Source organism: Dendrobium catenatum, unplaced genomic scaffold (genome assembly GCF_001605985.2).
Source record: "Dendrobium catenatum unplaced genomic scaffold, ASM160598v2 fragScaff_scaffold_1446, whole genome shotgun sequence".
NCBI classification, from domain to species: domain Eukaryota; kingdom Viridiplantae; phylum Streptophyta; class Magnoliopsida; order Asparagales; family Orchidaceae; genus Dendrobium; species Dendrobium catenatum.
The window spans coordinates 926,480-947,808 of NW_021319908.1; the positions used below are offsets into that span (position 1 = coordinate 926,480).

At 35.8% G+C, this 21,329-nt stretch overlaps 1 protein-coding gene across 1 annotated transcript in view; it reads left to right on the forward strand.

Annotated features, from left to right (window-relative positions):
• Positions 1-7,564: 7,564 nt before the first annotated feature.
• The window catches only part of LOC110092458 (nuclear envelope-associated protein 2), a 16,261-nt gene continuing 2,496 nt past the window's right edge, over positions 7,565-21,329 (forward strand). Inside the window, exons 1-5 of the mRNA XM_020817014.2 lie at positions 7,565-7,990; positions 8,260-8,658; positions 8,730-8,837; positions 18,979-19,440; positions 19,531-19,632. Coding sequence (XP_020672673.1) covers positions 8,470-8,658; positions 8,730-8,837; positions 18,979-19,440; positions 19,531-19,632 — 861 coding nt within the window. The 5' untranslated portion in view covers positions 7,565-7,990; positions 8,260-8,469. The remainder of the gene's footprint in view (positions 7,991-8,259; positions 8,659-8,729; positions 8,838-18,978; positions 19,441-19,530; positions 19,633-21,329) is intronic.

Genomic DNA, 21,329 nt, shown 5'->3' on the forward strand with positions numbered 1-21,329 from the left:
ATCTTCAAATTACCGCTAACTGCTTCTACGAAATCATCCAAAAAAATTCAGGATTTAAATTTTGAGTTTTCTGATTTTAATCTGCAGGGAAATTCTCCTCCCTTTGTGGGATTTGAATTCAAAAACATTCAAAATTATCATGATGTACTTTTGAACCTCCTTGTTTAACTGCCTTTCCTTCTTCCACCCTATTTTCAGCAACATTCTTAGCTTGAATTTCAGAAAAATCTGAACCTGTAATCATGTCTCCTTCAATATCTTCCAAGGCAGTAATATTGATATTACCACAAACAGCATTTGATTTATCCATGGTTGTGACATTTATAAAAATCCTTTTCTCAAGAATAAATCTCCTTTTGTTTTTGAACTTCACATGCATCCAAGGACCCAAAGAATTATCAGATTGAATGAGAGGAACCTCTTTAACAATAGGGTTATGATTCTGTGTTGAATTAGGACACACAGAATCAATATGACCGATTTTCCCACATTTGAAGCAAAAAGATGATAGATTTTCATACTCAAATTTTTGAAAAAATCTACCATGAATCCCTTCTACCCAAATTCCAGAGGGGAGTTTAGAATTCAATTTGACTCGGATGCAAGCTCTAGAAAATTCCCTTCTCCCCCATTTAAACATGTTACCATCCAATAAAAGTGGAGTTCCAATTCTAGAAACAATTCTAGTGATATTGGATTCATCCCAATAGTGTAATGACAAATGAGGAAGACGAACCCAAAATGGTGAAGAAATTCCATTCAAAGAATAAGGAGAGAAGGTAGGAGACCAAATGTCTAGGCCTACCACAAAACCCCCTACAAGCCACGGACCCCCGTTAAGTACTTCATCCATGGCTTCATGAGTTTGAAATGAACAAAGGAGCCAATCTAGACCAAGCAATGTAATATGAAAACCTCCAAACTTTGACCATTGCTTTCTTAATTCAAATGAACACTTAGAAAAAGGATAGTTTTTCCTAAGAATTTTAACAACCAAGGAATTGTTCAAAATTTGAACATTAGACTTTTCCTTCTCTTTGTCAAGGATGACAACATTTTCATCTCCAATATCATCATGAATATCACTAAGATTTATTTTAATGTGAGGTTTTTTAATCCACACATTAGTGGTATTCAATTTTGAAGAAGTATTAGGATCCTTCTTCAAAATGTCAGCAAAGCTTCCTCCAGATGAAGATGCTTCCTTATCATTTGCTCCCGCAATGATAGCCGACAAAGGATTTGGCTTATCATTCATAAACGAAATGACTTCCTTCCCTTTGCCTGAAATCGGCAAAGGTTTCTTCATAGCATTAAACCTCCCTCTTTTATGACTAAAGGAGATTCCAAAATCCAAAAAGAAGAAAATCGTTTGAAGGAGAATCTACCTTTTGAATCCAACATGATTGGACTCGTGGTAGAAAGCAGATTTTTGGTGTTCCGATCATCCTTGGATGATGGACCACCTTCTTCCATCACCAACAAAGAAACTCGAAATCTTCAAAATCTTCTTCCAATTCCTTCCTTGATTTGTGGAGCTTCTCTTTCTTCTCACCCGTCCTCTTGGTTGTTATTGGGGCACTTTCAATGTTGTTATTGTTAAGAGTTTTAAGGAAGAACTGATAATGGAAGAAACCTTGAATGAATATTTGAAGCAAAATTATGAGGATTTAGAAAAATCTATTCAATTTGTTGGAGTTATTTCTAGAATGTTTAGAGAGAGGTATAAAATCTTAGATACCTCATCTTTAGATAGAATCTTAAGACCATATGTAAAGAAGCACCCAATTTAGAACTTAAAGTCCTACCTAACCATCTTAAGTATGCCTATTTGCATAGTAATTCAACTTTTCCTATCATAATTTCCGAAGATTGGAAAAAGAACAGGAATGCAAGTTGATTAGAAGTTTAGGAGAGTATAAGAAAATTTTTAAATAGATTATTACTGACATTAAATAAATTAGCCTCTCATTTTTTATGCATGGGATTTTAATGGAGGAAAATTCTTTATAAAATGTTTACCCAAAAAAAAGTCTAAACACATGCATGAAAGAAATTTTTAGAAAATAAATAGTTAAATGGTTAGATGCAGGTATTGTGTGCCTTATTTTAGATAGTGCTTGGGTGAGTTCTATTCATTATGTTCTTAAGAAGGCTGGTTTAACTATAGTATCTATTGAACATATTTAACTTATTCCCACTAGGATTGTCACTATTTTGAGAATCTATATAGACTATAAGAAGCTAAATAAAGCCACTAGGAAATATCATTTTCCTTTGCCATTCCTAGACCATATGTTAGATAGGTTAGTAGGACAATCATTTTGTTATTTTCTTGATGGATATATAGGGTGCCATCAGATTCCTATAGCACCTGAGGACCAAGACAAGTCACCTTTAGTAGTCCCAATGGGACATTTACTTTTAGAAGAATGCTTTTTGGTCTGTATAATGCTCCTTTTACTTTTAAAGATGTAGGATGTCCATTTTTTATATTTAATTAAGCATAAAATTTAAATTCTTATGGACATTTTTTTTTATTTTTCCACTACGTATGATTCTTATCTTAATCATTTGACCACTATACTTAGAAAGATGTGTGAAAATAAATTTAGTACTAAATTAGAAACAAAATGTCAATTTATGGTAATGGAAAGGATTGTTCTATGACACAAGAATTCAAAGATAGGTTTAGAAGTGGACAAGGACAAGGTTCAAGTTATAGAAACTTTGCTACTTCCTACTTCTATTAAAGGAATTAGAAGTTATCTTGGACATGCAAGATTTATAGGGGATTTATAAAGGACGTTTTTAAAATCTCTAAGTTGTTATGTCATTTACCACAAAAAGAGGTTGCTTTGTATTTGACTCTACATGTCATAATGCTTTTAAAACTTTAAAATAACATTTAATCATTGCAACTCTCATTGTTGCACCTAATTTATCTTTGACTTTTATAGTTATGTGTGATGCAAGTGATTCTATTGTAGGCGTTATTCTTGTCCAAAAACAAGATAAAAATTTCATGTTATTTTTTTGTTAGTAGATCTTTGAATGCTGCACAATACAATTATATAACTATTAAAAAAGAAATTCTATCTATTATCTTTACTTTTGATAAATTTTGGTCCTACTTGAATGGCATAAAAATTATAATGTATACTATCAATTTTTTCATGCAAAAAAAGGATACCAAACCTAGATTAGTTAGGTGGATATTCTTGTAACAAGTATTTGATGTAGAAATATGGATAGGAAATGTATTGAAAATCAAATTACGGTTCATCTTTCAATACTTAAATTTAATGAATATGATCCATTAATACTTAAATTTAAAGAATATGATCCATTAAAAATGATATCAATGAATTTTGTTTTTATGAGCAACAGTTTGCTTTACATTTGAGTAAATTTCCTTGGTATGCTGATTTTGTAAACTTCATTGTTAGTGGCGTGATTCCATTTTTATTTACCTTTTACTTAAAAATAAAAAATTCCACATAATGCCAAATATTACTTTTGGGATGAGCCATACTTATTTAAAATTTATAATTAAAGAATATCAGGATTCAAATTATAGAGGACATTTTGGAGGATATAAAACTTATAAGATTTTGTAATGCATATATTAAGTTGCTTTACAAAATTTACTTATATTCGTTCTTGTTAACTGTGTATGTTATATTATTATAATTATAATTATTATTGTTATTATGTAGTTAAAATTTTTATTTAAGTATAATTCCCTACACTGCTTAACTATTGAAATTATCCTTTCAATAGTGCTTGCACTTTGATAGCTAAATTAGCCAAATTAAAAATTATAGTTAAAAATGATCTAAAATTAAGAATAATACAAATCCTAGGTTCTAAATTGAATGAACAAAGTATAACAATTTTTAATTTGAAAATCATAACAATAAACTAAACAAAGCATCTAAGTAAATATCTCATCTTAAACTTCAAATACTAAACATGTAAGCACTGACTAATGATTTCAAGATTGAATAATTAAATTTAGGAAAAGAGAGTGTGTAGAATAAATTATTATAAACTCCATAGAATGAGTGAGCTTATAATAATCTATACATTAATTCAATTTAGGGCTTATTAAAGGAAGAAGACAATCAAATAGTCAAAATTATTACTATAGTAATCAAATATATTTAAAAAAAGAAACTCATGAAAAATAGGCAAATCAAAATAAAAATAGAAAAAAAATTTGAATACTTCATCAAAAATTGGTAAATGATGTAGTCACATTCTTAAAAGAACTTGAATACTTAATTAAAATAGGGGAGTTTAAGTAAACTAATACACATGAAGGATTTCATATGAATTTCTCATTTTACTAAAGGTACAAACAAATTTTAAATGAAGTATTATTCAACTATAAAATCAGTAGTCAATAATACACTTACACTTGTAGTAGATAAATTCAATTTAAATATAAATAAATATGATTACAACACTTTGATCATTACAATTTACATCTAAATGGTAGTGTATTGTATTATATTTTAGTTACTTTTACATTACCAAATGTTTTTTTAGGCTAATGAAAATGATCAATAGTTGAATACACCATTGCTTGAGGACAAGCAAGAGCATAAGCTGGGGAAAATTTATTAAGTGAAAATTATGAAGTATTTTCTTATTTTAATTCTAGTAAAAATATTATTTTTAGTTGATGTTGTGTAGGAATGTCAAAAAAAAAGAGACAAAAAATTACAAGTATTAAATAAGCATCGAGGCGCTCAAAATATCAATGTCGCAGCATCTACAACACCCTGCCACTAGATCAAGAAATAATTAATTTAGCATTATAACTGAACAAAGGTTAGTGCAATAGTGCTTCAAAACACTGCAAATCTAGAAATCAACATTACAACACCGAAGTCATAAGAATTTTGAGTACCGGAGAGCTGTATTGCACAATGCCATAATTTTGGATTAAACATTCAAGTGTTGCATTTCTCAACTTTTGCAACATCATGGTTGAGCAGTTGACTAAATGAGGAGCCACACACATGAGCAAAGAGACTCACTGGTTTATCTAATAGCCATAATGGGTCAGTCCAACAATGGATGGAACCTACGTAGCATCACCAAGGTGCTAGTTCATATTATAATGTCGTGGACCCACCATGTCACGTGTTCTGATGCTTGAGTCCATTTATATACTTAATATAAATAATTTTTTAGCCTTTTTATATTGGGGGATTTATATCATTTTAGTGAGTCCTGAGTGACTAAGTATAGTGCTACTTTAGAGTCAAGTTTAAGGGAGACCAGAAGATAGAAATAATAACTGTAGGAGGGCTATAAATCTTCCTTCAGTTCCTTACAAGCTCGATAGAGATCTAAGGATGTATAAGTTATTATTTACGAACAACATAAGAGAGTCTACTTAGGAAAGCTTTGAAAATTCACTATCATCAGTCCAAAATACTTTAGTTATTGATATATTATCTTTCTTTTGCATTTCTCAGTAGGAAAGAATCCTAGCTCCACCCCTACTATTAGTGATACTTTTTATTATCTCAACACTGCATCTCATAAAAAAATTCTATTCTCGATAACCAATCCTCTGTTATATGTGGCTTCTATATCTTTGAAAAGCAACATCTTCAAATTATGAAATATCAGTAGACATCTATCTACTGCATCTCTTCTACTAGTAGACTATCTAGTATGTACATCACCTATTAACTGAGCTACTAAACTGACAAACTATAAGAGACGACGCCTTCAAAAATTTAGTTCATCCATTTACCGAAGATTCGAATGGGGATGCAGTGCAAGTCTACATTGAGCAGTATGTGTATGATTCTTCAAGGCTTCGAGGGACTCACAGGAAGCCTCTTCATGTGGTAATTTTAAAGCCCGCATTCAAAGTCTTCGATCCGGGAATCTTCCTTCTGCAACTTCTTTGTCAATAATGCGTCTCGACGGAGTCGAGCCTTTTTTTTCGCTAGGGGAGAATGATGCGGTGCATCTTATGCTTTTGGTGTTCCCTAGGACACCTTATCTAAGTTTGTTAGAATGAGCTTCTAGAATTCTCTTTTTTCTTTATAAATAGGAGGTTTTGTAATAGGGAATGACATTGAATGATATATACACTCTTTTGAAGCTTTTGAAGCTCTCTTCTTCTTCTTCCCTGGATTGGGAAGCCCAAATCCTTCTTGCAGGTCGCATCTTCCGACGATCCACTACATCAATAGGAGATTCTACTTAGGAAAGCTTTGAAAATTCACTATCATCAGTCCAAAATACTTGTTATTGATATCTTATCTTTCTTTTGCATTTCTTAGTAGGAAAGAATCCTGGCTCCACCCCTACTATTAGTGATACTTTTTATTTTCAATAATTTGTGCCCCACATGAAAAAAATCCTGGCTCAACTCCTATTATTAGTAATACTTTTTATTATCTCAACACTGCATCTCATAAAAAAAATTCTATTCTCGATAACCAATCCTCTGTTATATGTGGCTTCTATATCTTTGAAAAGCAACATCTTCAAATTATGAAATATCAGTAGACGCCTATCTTCTACACCTCTTCTACTAGTAGACTATCTAGTATGTACATCACCTATTAACTGAGCTACTAAACTGACAAACTATATCATACAATCTATGTTATAGGACATATTGTACCTTATATGAGTAATGTTTGATAGGAATTTTGTCCATTAGTTATTTCTTATTCTTGGGAATCCACAAAATCATAAGCATAATACTTCATACTTGAATAATCATATCTAATAACTCAAAATAACTCACATGCGTATATAAATGAAACAAATGATTAATTTCAAAACTATCTAAATTTCTATGAATATGCATATATGAATAAACTTTTGACCTTAAGAAAACAATTCTTAAAATAAAAATAATTGATTTTAATATATTTAATTAATCTTATGAATTAACTTTTGATTATGATTCCACGATCTTTCACTTTCAATATGTCTATTATTAAAGAAGTTGACTTATTAAATTCTTAAAGTTTGAGAAAAAAATTAATATTAATTTAAATAAAGTTAAATTAATGCTACAATAATTTTAAATTTATTTATTTATTAAAATTTAATAATCATTTATATAAATATTATTTTAAAATATTTAGAATAAGTAAGACAAATTCATATATATATATATATGTGTGTGTAAAATTTAAACTCAAAATTTATTAGGTGATAATCAAGACTGAAAACTGACAGACTTAAAAGAGATGCGTAATCACATGAATAGTGATGTAATGAATTTGAGAAACCTTCCATTTTGACCAGGGCAAGACAACGGAGAGATGCCATGCTACAAGATTATCAAATATCTGGCCGGCTTACCATAAAAAATATCGTTGATACCTAAATCATTCCTGGACGGCCGATTCACGTGATTGCCATCCGCGGCATCATCCATCGGCTCCGCAAACAGCCACGTGTACGAGCAAGAGTCGCCGAAGTCGAAATTTGGAATTTGGCGCGCGAGGGGTCAACATGCTGGAGGTTCGGATTCCGAACCTAATCAGTATTTATTACACCAATAAAATAACAAATAAAAAGAGGCAGCAAAATATTTTCTTCGTTCATCGAATCTGAAAATTCTCTCCCTTATAGCTTCTACATGAATCGAACCCCTCTACACAGCACACGCAATTTCCTCCTGCTCAGAAAACCCTTATTGCCTCTTTTGATCGCTTAACTGTTTATCCTGATGTTTTTGGAGCTTGAAGTGGAGTTGCCAGATTTTAACTGAATGTTCGTGAGGTGCTTTGATTCGTCTGGTTTTCTGGTGGTCCTGAGCAAGCTAGGCAGGATAAAAAATCGATCTCTTTGGAGGAGAGAGAAAGATAGTCGTGAAATTTTGATTAAAATTCTCTTTGGGCTTGAGGTGAAGCCTACTAGGGTTCCTGAAGTGTACAGGAGGAGACAGCGGCTCCTTTTGTTTTTCTGCGTGACACGCTTTAGAGCGTTTTGAGAGGTAAGGAACGCACTTCTCGTGATCTATATGTGAGAAAAAAAAAGGCCTATTCTAGTTTCCAAACAAGTGGCTTGGCTTTGTTATCATGTATTTTTCTTTATTTATAAATAAATCAGGATTTGGACACGCTTACGATTTATCTCCCACTTAATGCAGAGATGTAGAAGTAATTTGTATTGTAGCTTTCAAAACATTAAAAAAAAATTACATTTTTTTTTTTTTTTTGCGGCTGTGAAATCCTTTTTCGATGACCTCCCATTTTAATGCAGGATGCCAGAGTTGGCCTGCGAATGACATAATTCAGATAAAACTTCTGCTGCTTTGATGTTGACACTTATGGGTCAAAAGGGTTTTATTCCGTAAAATGTTAATTAAGGAGAAGTTCTTTGATTTAGAGGAGTGATGTTTGTTTCTCTTCAGGGAAGAAATTATTGTGCCTTCATCTGATTTACAATTGAGTTTCCTTTTTTTTACTTGTGATGCTGGAGAGCAAGAAAGCAGTTTCATCTTCTTCATCCCTGGAATTGGATCCATTATTGAAGGATCTTAACGAAAAGAAACTTAGTTTTAGAAGGAATGTTGTCTCTTTGGCAGCAGAGCTCAAGGATGTTCGGAATCGTTTGGCATCACAAGAGGAATCGTTTATCCAAGAGGCACAATCAAGACAGGTAATTTATTTATTTGCATGATTTGTCATTGGATTTTTCTTGATATACAGTTGAGCAAAATTCTTTCTCAGTTAGCAGAAGCAAAAGCTAGGAATTTGGAAGAGGAGATTGTTACTCTGCAGAATTGTTTAAATGAGAGAGATTACCGGTTGAAGGCATCTTCCTCGAACAGTGAACAGGTCAGCGCTTCTGGTTTTTCAAAAATCTTATTTAGATTTATGTATTTTTTTATTCTTTATTCCGTTTTCGCTTGGTTGCTGGACCTTTAATTGGTAATATATGGTCAAGATTTTTCGCTTTATTTGCTTTACAACGAAATCTTCTGTTTATAACAAAGACTGTATTGTTTATACATGTTGATTAAGCTGTTCTCTACCTTACGCCTAATGTTGATTTCTATAAACTAAAAATGCTACTTGGCCAAAAGGTTGTGCTCATTTTCCTAAATAAATTTAAGTTCTAAAAGATATGTGTAATTAGAATTTTTCGACCATTACATGCATGGAATATGCTGTCAAGATTCACGTATTTAGCAGTATTAGGGTTGAAAACCTTTTTAGTTAAAAAAAGAAGGATGAATACCTTTTTAGTAACGCCAGGATAAAAAAAAACTCATATTTATTACTGAAGCTAGTATTAAATTGAATGAAGCGGGACATTGGTTGACGATTGGTATAAAGTTTAGAACCAAGTTAAAGCTCACTGAATGCATCTTAGTCTGTGAATGCTAAGTTTTCTAATTATATGGCCTTGCCTTTTAAATTAGTTGCAGTGTCGATGGCTTTTAGAAGTTATTCCATTTCTTTTGCTTTTTATTGTTCAATATAATTGTTTAAAGAAAGCTGGTGAAAATATGTTATGACTGTCAGCTATGTATTCAAGTTGGAATGAAGATATTGTTATTCCCAATTTGGATTCTTATATATTTCAAGTACAATGTAGATTTACATTGTATTATGTATTTTTTTAGGTGGTTAGGTTTGTTGTAAAATATTCTACACAATCTTTTTATTTTTGTTTGATTGATCAAAAAATGAAATAAATTGTCTTTTGATTTTAGTTTAAAACGTGCCGTGGAAGGTGGTTTTGCAAGTTGGATATTTTGTGGCGATGGCTGTGGACTCTTAGTTAGGTTTGTTGGTGCAAGATTGTGAATGGTGATAATAAGCACAAAGAATGTGGTCTGGGATTAGGATCGATGCTGGTTGTTGGGGCGATGGTTGTGCATAGTGGGTAAGGTTGCTCGTGCTAGGTTGTGGTTGCCAATGCATTCCATGAGCCTCAAGAAATTGCTTTATATATATGTCATTCAATTATACACCTTAATTTTCAATACCCTTGCATTATGCAACAAAATTGCACGAATGATGGTCATGAATGCTTGACTAGAGGCAGGATTGGGCTTGGGGATGACTTGTGTAGAGTTGATTTGAGGTCAGGGTTAGGGGTGCAAATGAGCCGAGTCGAGCTCGAGTTAGGATGTGTTTGAATCGAGCTCAATTGTCAAAAATTGAGCTCGAGCTTGAGCTCAAGTTCGACTCGTTCCATCGTAAATGAGTTCGAGTTGCTTGTCGAGCCTCCAGCGTGGTTCTCAAAAAATTTATTTGGGGTCTTTTTGGGCTTGCTGTTAACGGGAGGAAGAGATATATATATATATATATATAAAGTATTGAGTAGATTTTTTAGGTTTGCTGTTAGCATTTATTATTCGGTGACTGCGGCTATCAGAGGAGAGAGAGAAAGAGAGAGAGAGAGTATTGAGCATATTTTTTGGGTTTGCTATTAATGGGAGGGAGAGAGAGGGAGGGAGGGAGGGAGACTACTCATTCATATTTGAAATAGATGCGTGGGCGGGCGGGAATTCAAAATACATGTGGGCTGGGATTATTATTATTTCTAAAAAATGACTTGTAGAGAAATACTCTACGGGTCTTTTGTTTGCAACTATTTAAAATTTATGTTTTTTTTTTTAATTTAAATTATTTAAAATACTTTATGGTGTTTTAGTAGTTGTAAAATAAAGAATTCACTTTTTAGTGTTTGAATGACCAAAAAGTAAAACACTTTTTGTATTATTAGTTTTTTTTGTCAGGGCAGGATAAGGGGCCTATGATGGTGGCGGACGGAAGGGTCAACAACATCGATGGTCGTTTGTGTCACTAGCGGGTTGTCAGCTTGGATGTCGTAAGGGTTAGGGTTCACAAGTCATCGATGCACTGATTTGTGAGGCTGTCAGTATCATGCAATGGAATCGCAATTATCAAATAGCGTGATGTATTTTGAATTTTCTTGAATTTTTGAAATATGTTGAATGCGATATATTCTAAACTCCTCAAAGGAGTGCTTGTATTTTTTTCTTATTTGAACATCTAAGTTTCAAATTGTTCTACTTTACACTAGTAATACATTCAAATAAATAGCTTCTTCATTTGTTTTTATTCATAATAAACATCTTAAAATTAAAAAAAAAAAAAACATATATTTCAAACACTATGCCCCTAGCACCCCATAACAAACAACCCCTTTATTTGTTTTAATTGAACTCTTTGTACTCCAATTCATGGCATATAAATTTTATTTGTATGTTAAAAGATACAGTTGATAGATTGTTGAATATGACAGTCTTATTGGTTCAAAAGCTCTATTTTTTACATCAAATGAAGCTTGCTACTCCTAGGAAAAACCTATAAGATGCAATAGATTTATCATGATGTAGCACATGTTATTGGAAAATAGCGCAACATAGTGTGAATTTCCTCTTGCAGTTGAAGTGCATGGTTCATGATGTAGCTCATTTTATTTTAACCATAGCTCAAAATGTTGAAAAATATTGATAAAAATACAGTGAAAAATATATGAACATTTATAAAACCAATTAATTAAATACGACAAAAGTATTTTAATAAATACTCAATTTTATTTTTGAGAAAAAAGAAACATTAGGGTTAAAAATCAACATCAAATTTTATGTATAAAAGAGTAAGAGAAATACCTTTATTCTATGATGTACAAGCACGGATACGACATGGACAAGGGTTGGACGTGGTATTATATTTTTTATATTTTAAAAATAGTGTATAAAAGTTGAATAAATATAATTTTAAAAATAATTTAGAAATAATAAGTCATTTAATTAGAATTTGTGTGCTTAAAATGATTAATATTAGGATGTCGAGAGTCGGACGTTGATGATGTTTATCAGTCATCGAGAGAGGAGATGACAATGTTGTCGAGAGTCGGACATTGATGTTATGCAATAAAAATTGGGCGTCAATGTTAAGCAGGCGTTTTTCGTCGATGTTGAAAGGGCGTTGGTCGTCGATGATGAGAGGGCGTTGGTCATTGATGTTGAGAAGGCGTTGGACAAAGATGAGATGTCAAGTTGTGGGTGTAGAAATTGTTAGCATTGAGCATCAATGTTAAGACAACGTCAAACTTTGATATGGAGATTGTTTTAAAATATTGATGCTGTAACTACGTTAGACGTCGATGTTGAGATGACATCAGACATTGTTGTGAAATCAAAATTGTAACCCGCCAAAGAGAAATGCAAATGAGAATATTCGATGAATAACGTATTAAGTGCGAGCGATTGATTTGGTGTTGTCGATAGGAAATAAAAAATTTAGTTTTTATATTTTAAATAAATAAAAATTTTAAATACAAAAAATTATTTTTAAAAAGTTCATATAATATTTAAGATACGTATGTCGGACACGCGTGTCCAATTTGTTTTTACTATTTTTTTAATCGGACACATTTTCGGCGTGTCTGAAACGTGTCGGAGGAGTGTCGGACGTGTGTCGTGTCGGATACGTGTCGGACACTGCACGACTCTTTGAGGAGAAATGTTGGTGCATCATATCCTCTATTACATTCGCTTGTAGAAGCCATTATGCATCAACATTGAAGTTGAGAGCATCAACCTCTATCAAATTTGAGAACTTCAATTTTTGTCGAAGCAGTTGACCTCTTATGTTGAAGCTAAGAGTATGTTGGTTTCTCATGTTAGTATTGACATTTGTTGTCCAAGCTGAGAAGGTGAATGACTTGCATGCTAGTATTGAAGCTCGAGTGTGAAAGATTTGCCACTTTGCTTGGTAGCGTCGACCTCGTGCATGTTCATCTAAGTCAATTGCATGCCTTGCGTTTATAGTTGACTCTCAAGATGTCTTGGTAAACGCTCATTATAATTAAAAAAAACTAATAAATATAATATAAATAATATTAATATTAATATTAATTTTAAACCCTATATTATGAATAAAAATAATACATGATATGAGGGCTATGTTCATAGTGCAAATAGTGTATGCAATTTTAACCCCTCCTGCTTTATCATAAAATGGTGCAAGGGGTATGACATGACACACTATGGGCTATAGCACTATATTTTGTGCTATTTATGGATGCTTATTTCTTGAAGACTTGTGAGCTTCGTTTTGTTAATTGTGAATTCTAATTTCATTAATTAGCTTGGATATTATTTGATATTGAATTTTCAAGATAGGAGGCTATCATGAAGTTCTAATTAAAGGCTTCTGTAAAGTTTTAAATAGAGGCTATTATAAAGTCCTAAATGAAGGCTACTACATGGAAGCTACCAAAGTTTTCAATGATGGTTCATCATTAATATTAGAAGGTGAAACTTTCATTATATACATTCATGTAATCCTCACTTGTAGAGCATTCCACAACAAGAAGCAATAAAGAGGGAGGATGATGTGGCAGAGAGGAGAGGTTTGTCATCTTAAAAAGAAACTAAGGAGTTTTTTAGGTACTTGCAAGAGTTCTTCACCATGATTAAGAAGGAATAAATGTTACTTTCTCTGTTCTAGCAATAGAAGAAGCTATTGGTCATAGAGAAAAATAGTTTTCATTTAGACTCTTGTAATAGAGTGGTGAAGATAGCAATTGGAGCAACGAAGGTATCTTCTTCCCTGTGTCTAGTATTCATCTTCTTAACATGTAATTATATTTTTGCACAGTAAGACAGTGATATCTTTATTCATATCTTTAATATTGTATTAAGTATAAATATTTTTTTGCACTTTCTTTGAAGTTTAGTGGATTATTTGATCTCTGTGCAATCATGGATGCAGACTTAAGCCGAACCACATAAATATTGGTTTTTTTGTAGTTATTTTATAGTTTATTTGGTTTGCCCCTAGGTTTTCCCAACACTTGGACATCATTTGTTTGGGGATTATAACCATTTATCTTACAATTCTTCAATGGAAATGTTTTTAGTAATCACAAATGTACACATGTAAATTGAAGCATTGACAAAAAAAATTGGTTAACTTTTATTCTTTAAATCACTTGTTATTAACTACAGAAAGTTCTGTTTTTCTGCCTTGTTATTGCAGACTTTGGTTTGTATCTATGCAAATGTTCTTGCATTTAAACGTCATTGATTAATTTGGACGTGCTGCACATGTTGTCTCTAGCGCAAAAAAAAAAAAGACACTTTTTGTTATTAAATTTCTTCCTTTAAGTTGATGAACATAGTAAAGAGAATTCAATTACCTAATTATCATTGTCATCTGCGTCTTTAATAGTGCGTATTTGCTTGCATTCCTAATGAAATTATAATGATACAGCAAAGCTGATTGCATTTAATGATCGTCATACATTTTCTTTTGTATTTCTTCTGTCGGTTAACAAAAATCAGTTCTCTTGGTAGTTTCTATTAGAATGTAATTAAATAGTGTATTTTCCATTTAATCTGTAACTGGCTTAAGCCTCTATATATACATAGCATTGTACACCTCTTTTGAATATAAGACATTTACATTTCTATTTTCTCTGAGTCTCCTTCCCTGTGGTATCCTCTGTCTCCCTGCTTTTCCATTCTTGTCTCATGGTATCAGAGCCATGGGAGATCAAGAAGCCGCTGGAACTCATTCCTCCTCCTCCTCCTTCTCCAATCAAACCACCGCAACAACTGCTACCAGCCATATCCCACAACCCCTCAAGTTTCTTGTATCCAATATCAAGAACCTTGCTCCTCATCCCCTCACGACGGACAACTACTCCATTTGGCGCGCCCAGCTGCTCCAACAATTCACCGCAAATGGCTATGCCGGGCACCTCACCGGCGACGTCCAACCTCCGTCAGACTCCACCTCTGAGGCCCACGCCAACTGGCTTCTCGTCGACAGCAATCTACTCTCCGCTCTCTTCTCGACGGTCTCACAATCGATCCTTCCTTACATCATCACCGCCACCACCGCCCATGAAGCCTGGACGGTTCTTGAACGGCGCCTTCAACCCATCAGCCGATCCCGAGTAATCCAGCTCAAGAACGAGCTATATCGTGTCCAGATGAAGGATCAACCAATGCAACAGTACCTGACTCGCATCAAGTCCATCGTCGACAGCATTTCGGCGTCAGGTTCCAAAATCGACCCAGAAGATATCATGCTTCACATCTTGAATGGCTTGCCTCCAAACTTCAATTCTTTTAAATCCACTATCAGAAATTCCCTTCTCCCCATTGATCTAGACACTTTTTATTCACTTCTATGTAATGAAGAAATTCATTTGCAGCAAGAATCTCTTCTCGATCAATCCTCCACCGCCACCACCACCGCCCTCTACGCCGCAAACTCCTCAAATTATCGCAACCGCAGCAATAACAAACGCTATTCAAAACCCAAGAATTCTCAGCCTCCGCCCGCGCCGCCATCAAACTCGGTTAACTCCTCTAACCCGCCTCTCACCGCTCGTCCAACCTGCCAAATATGCGGCAAACCTGGACACATCGCCTTGAATTGTTGGCATCGGTGCAATCTGAAATACGCCCCAACCGACAATCGTCAACCTCGTGCTCTTCTTGCTACTCCAGCTACCAACGCCAGTCAAGATTGGGTTCTTGACACAGGTGCCTCCGCACACATTACACCGGACGCAAACCAACTTTACTACCCAACGACCTACCAAGGTTCCGACACCGTCTTCACAGCAAACGGCTCCTCCCTACCCATTCATCAAACAGGTCAAGGTCTTCTTCGTCTTCCGGACACGTCCCGTAAACTCCTTCTTCACAAGCTTTTACATGTTCCGTCACTAACCCATAACCTACTCTCGGTTTCTAAGCTAACAGCTGAAAACAAAATTTCTATTACTTTCGATGCTAATGGTTTTACTATGAAGGATCTCCGGGACCAACAGCCTCTTCTTCGTGGTCAACTACGTAACGGGCTCTATAGCATTCGCCTCTCGCCGGAGACTCGTCCGACGGCTCTCACGTCCACCGTCTCCTCTCCGGCCACCTGGCACTCTCGCCTTGGTCACCCGAACAAGGACACTATCTCTATATTAGCTAAACATGTTTCGGAAATTTTACCTGTACCTACGTCGTTTCTTTGTGATTCTTGTAACCAGGCAAAGAGCCATAAACTTGTTTTTAATAAAAGAATCTCCAATTCAACTGCACCCTTTGAATTGCTTCACACGGACATTTGGGGTCCGGTATCGACTCCCTCGTTTGATGGTTTTCGATACTACATTATTTTTGTGGATGACTACACTAGGTACTCCTGGATTTACTTCCTCTACACAAAACAAGAGGCTCTCTCCAAATTCAGATTACTTTGCAACCTCATACAAACGCAATTTCATACCAAACCCCGCACCTTACGATCCGATGGAGGCGGCGAATTTACCAGTCGAGCATTCAAGACATTCCTTCAGGACAATGGCATCATTCAACAATTATCGTGCCCCCATACGCCGGAGCAAAATGGAATCGCCGAACGCAAGCATCGCCACCTGTTGGACCTCACACGGGCCTTGCTTCACGAGTCCGGTCTCCCTCAAAAATTCTGGGTCGCAGCGACCTCGACAGCCAACTATCTCATCAACATGCTTCCCTCCAAAGCAATTTCAAATTGCATACCACATCAGAGATTACATGGAAATCTACCGAACTACAACCACCTACGAACGTTCGGTTGCCTGTGCTATCCATGGCTCCGACCTTATGCTCAAGACAAACTTTCTCCTCGCTCACATGCCTGCGTCTTCATCGGGTACTCGCATATGCACAAAGGTTATACCTGCTACGACATCATTTCAGGTAAAATTTACACCTCTCGCCATGTGGTTTTCTATGAAACTCACTTTCCTCTCAAAGACAAAGCCACCCCGTCTCAGCACACCGCCCCGACCAAACCTACCAACATACCACCTTCCCTACTCATTCCCTCTACCACTCTACCTATCATACCGGCCAACCAACCTGCTCAACACAATACTTCAACCATTTCCACCACCTCCTCTAGTCCCGAACCCGTTCAGGCAGCACCAACTATCGCTCCTATACAACACAATCCCTCACCCCAACTCAACCCCATTCCTCACCAAACTCATCCTATGACCACCAGACTCAAGGCTGGCATTAGCAAACCCAGGAAAATCCTTAACCTCCTTACCGAAATTTCCCCTCATGACCCTCCGGCTTCCTACAACCAAGCTCTCAAACTACCTCACTGGAAGAATGCCATGGTTGCCGAAATTGAAGCACTACGCCGCCAAACAACTTGGTCTCTGGTTCCTCCACCAACCAACAAACCTGTCCTCGGCTGCAAGTGGACTTTTAAAACGAAGACTCTACCAAACGGTCAGATTGATCGTCACAAGGCTCGCCTCGTCGCACTTGGTTACAATCAACAGTATGGCATCAATTACACCGAGACATTCAGTCCCGTAGCGAAAATGCCGACTATTCGTCTCCTCCTAACTCTCGCTCTTCATCGTCAATGGCCACTGCACCAGTTAGACGTATCAAATGCCTTCCTCCACAGTGACTTGCCGGACGATATCTACATGAGGCAGCCCCCCAGATTTATTGATTCCAGCAATCCAACGGCCGTCTGCAAACTTCATAAATCTTTATACGGATTGAAGCAGGCTCCTCGTCAATGGTTCCAAAAACTAACTTCGTTTCTCCAATCACAAGGGTTCAATTTCACCCGCTCGGACCCGTCCTTACTTCTTCTTCACAACGGACAAACTCAGCTATACATCTTAATCTACGTGGATGATTTTCTTGTCACCGGAAACAACACAACTGCCATAGACAGACTTCTCCATCAGCTACAAAAACAATTCGCTCTCAAACGACTAGGACACATCTCCCTTTTTCTTGGCACCAGGTAACTCAATCCTCAACCGGATACTTTCTATCTCAAGAACATTATGCTACTAAACTTCTCAATGATGCAGGCTTCAAGGACTGCAAGCCGGCCCCAACACCTACACGAACAAGACTCGCCCGCCGACAGCTCTCAGTCCTCCGTTTTCGGATCCATCACTCTACCGCCGTCTCGCAGGATCACTTCAGTACCTATCGATCACCCGACCAGACATAGCCTATGCTACGAATCGGGTTTGCCAACACATGCAGTCTCCAACCGACCAAGACTTTAAAGACCTTAAACGCCTACTTCGGTATATCAATGGCACACTCTCTTACGGTTTGCCCATCACCATAGGCAAATTGGAGCTACATTCCTATTCGGACGCAGATTGGGCATCCGACACAAGTGATCGAAAGTCTATTTCAGGATATTGCACATTCATTGGGCCAAATCTTCTCTCCTGGACGGTGAAAAAGCAAGTCACAGTGGCTAAGTCGTCGACAGAAGCCGAATACCGGTCACTCTCCGCCGCGGCATCCGACGTCCTCTGGCTTCGCCGTTTAGCCGGCGAACTTCTACTGCCTCAACCCAATCCAACCATTATACATTGTGATAATACATCGGCTATAGCAATCGCCAAGAATCCCGTCTTCCATGCACGTACAAAACACATAGAGATCGACTACCACTTCATCCGTCAACAAATTAGCTCCGGGGAGATTCACCTCGAACACATACCCTCCAAGGATCAAGTGGCGGACATACTGACCAAACCATTCTCCATTTCAAGATTCAATGATCTCCGACACAAATTAACCATTCGATCAAAGAATGCTTAATTTGAGGGACCATATTAGAATGTAATTAAATAGTGTATTTTCCATTTAATCTGTAACCGGCTTAAGCCTCTATATATACATAGCATTGTACACCTCTTTTGAATATAAGACATTTACATTTCTATTTTCTCTGAGTCTCCTTCCCTGCGGTATCCTCTGTCTCCCTGCTTTTCCATTCTTGTCTCAGTTTCGTCATCCTTTTATTCACCTTGATTACACCTATTTTTAAATTCCTTATGAAACAATAATGATGCAAGAAATCAGTTATATTTTATGATCTTGTCACAATTTTTTTAATCTTGGTGTTTACTTTTAAGGATTTTGTTTTAACGCAGTACCTGAGGGAGTTGGATGATTTAAGATCAAAGCTTTTTGTTACCCATGCTACAGCTGAGGCTAGTGCTGCATCAGCTCAATCTGCCCAGTCCCAGTGTTTATCCTTGCTAAAAGAATTAGATGAGAAAAATAGCTGCATAAAAGAAAATGAAATACGTGTCAATAGCTTAGGGGAGCAATTAGATCAACTGCAAAGGAATCTCCAAGAAAGAGAGCTGTCTCAAAAACAATTAAAAGAACATGTCTTGAAAATGGAGAATGAGATCCAGTGTGCTGTTGCAAAAGCTGGAGATATCAGAGATTGTGAGCTGCGGAACATTTTAGAAGAACTATCTATACGAAATTATGATAAAATAAATAAACTTTTAATTGCCAAGGATGATGAGATTTCTCGATTGAGGGATGAGATCCGTTTCTTGTCTGCACAATGGAAACACAAAACAAAAGAACTCGAATCACAGGTATGCCATCTTCATTTATGGCCTTAGAACCAATAATGTTTTCTGTAAAATTTGATTAGATTGTTTTTTGTGCTTATATATATTCTATAGCTTGAAAAGCATAGGAGAGCTGACCAGGAACTAAAGAAGAAAGTCCTGAAGCTAGAGTTTTGTCTCCAAGAAACAAGATCTCAGATGCGGAAGCTTCAAAGGGTAATGAATTTACATTTTCTTGTCCTCGTTCTATTTATTCCTTTCCCGTGATGCTCTTAATTAAGGTAAAATTACTGAATTTTTAACCATATCAAATTTGTCTTATATAGTAGTGCCTTTTTTCCATACATTTGAGTTTAATATTTATTTATATATTGCTGTAGAAGTGGATTAACAAAACAGATTCATGACATGGCTTAAAAGTAGCTCTTTAATAAGACCTTTCCAATTGTTTGTTTGGAAATCTGTTGACTTGTGTTAATTGTCCTTATAAAGCATCTGGATACATTTACAACTTTTTCAAATGCAATAGGAATAATCTTCCTTAAATAACTTCCAGAGCAAGTGGAAAGCTGTTCCTTTTGTTAAGTTCCACAATAAAACTTAGCGTCTTACTTGAAAAAGTTCTAAGATCTGAAGTAGCAATAACATTGTTATGGCCTACAAGTATAAGTAAATTATTGCTTGCATAGCTTTGTTTTAGTGCAAGTAGTTTGAAGTGATTCGAGTTGAGTTTCACACGAGTTTTATTTAACTGACATGGGCTATTTTGTTTGCAGAAATTAATTTCTTACGAACTTAGTTCTGTATTTATTTGGGTTGTAACAAGCTTCATTTTTATTTGTGCCTGACAATTGTGTTTGTGTTTTTTTAATATATGTTTTTAAATAAAAATAATTCTGTTAGACCGGTCCACTGGACCGGTCCAGCCGGTCCAGGCGGGACCGGTTCACGCCCGAATATCGCGAAACAGGCGATTTGTTCGCCTGGGCGGAGGCCGCGCGCACCGCACGCCTTGCGGGAGCCGAATAGGAAGCTTTTTTGGGGAAATTAAGAGGGGAATTTGAATGTAGGGACTGTTTAGGGATTTCCTTTTGATTTGTATGCATTAAATAGTAGATTTTCCTAGGGTTTGATCATCTTGAATTTGGCTGAAATTTGAGATCTCTTAGATTTAGGTTTCTTTGGGCTCTAGCGGCGTCTAGAGATTTGGGAGAGATCGATCCTCCTCTCGAATTGAGGATCAATTGTATCTTGCTCTTTTATTCATCGTCTAAGTGGAATACAAGTCTTTTCTTGAGTTTTCTCTCGTATTTTCCCGAACAAGTGCTGTTTTTCTGCTGTAAACAGCAGAAATCTGCTGTTTTCCTGCTGTGGACAGCCATTTGGCTGCTGTTGGTTCGCAGATTTTGGATAGGTTGCTTGTGAATACAAGGACTTCCTATCAGCAACCCAACCGAAATAGGGAAATACTTGGTCAATCCATCTTGTGTTTGAACACAAGTAATAGCTCCTACATACATATCTTTAATGATTTGAATATAAGCATTATTGACTTCTTTCTTTTCAAGAACTCTCCATAGCACTTCTCTTGGAACTTTTTCATATGTTTTTTTCTAAATCAATAAATATCATATGTAGATCCTCCTTATTTTCTCTATATTTCTCCATCAAACCTCTTAATAAATGTATGGCTTCCATAGTCGACCTACCCGGCATGAATCCAAATTGATTTTGAGAAACATTAGTATCACGCCGCAACCTATGCTCCAAAACTCGCTCCCATAGTTTTAAAGTATGACACATTAACTTAATACCTCTATAATTCGCACAATCTTGTGCATCACCTTTATTCGACATTATCCCTCTTAAATGAATATTTTTTATTCATTTTCTCCTTGAGGGAGGGGAACATT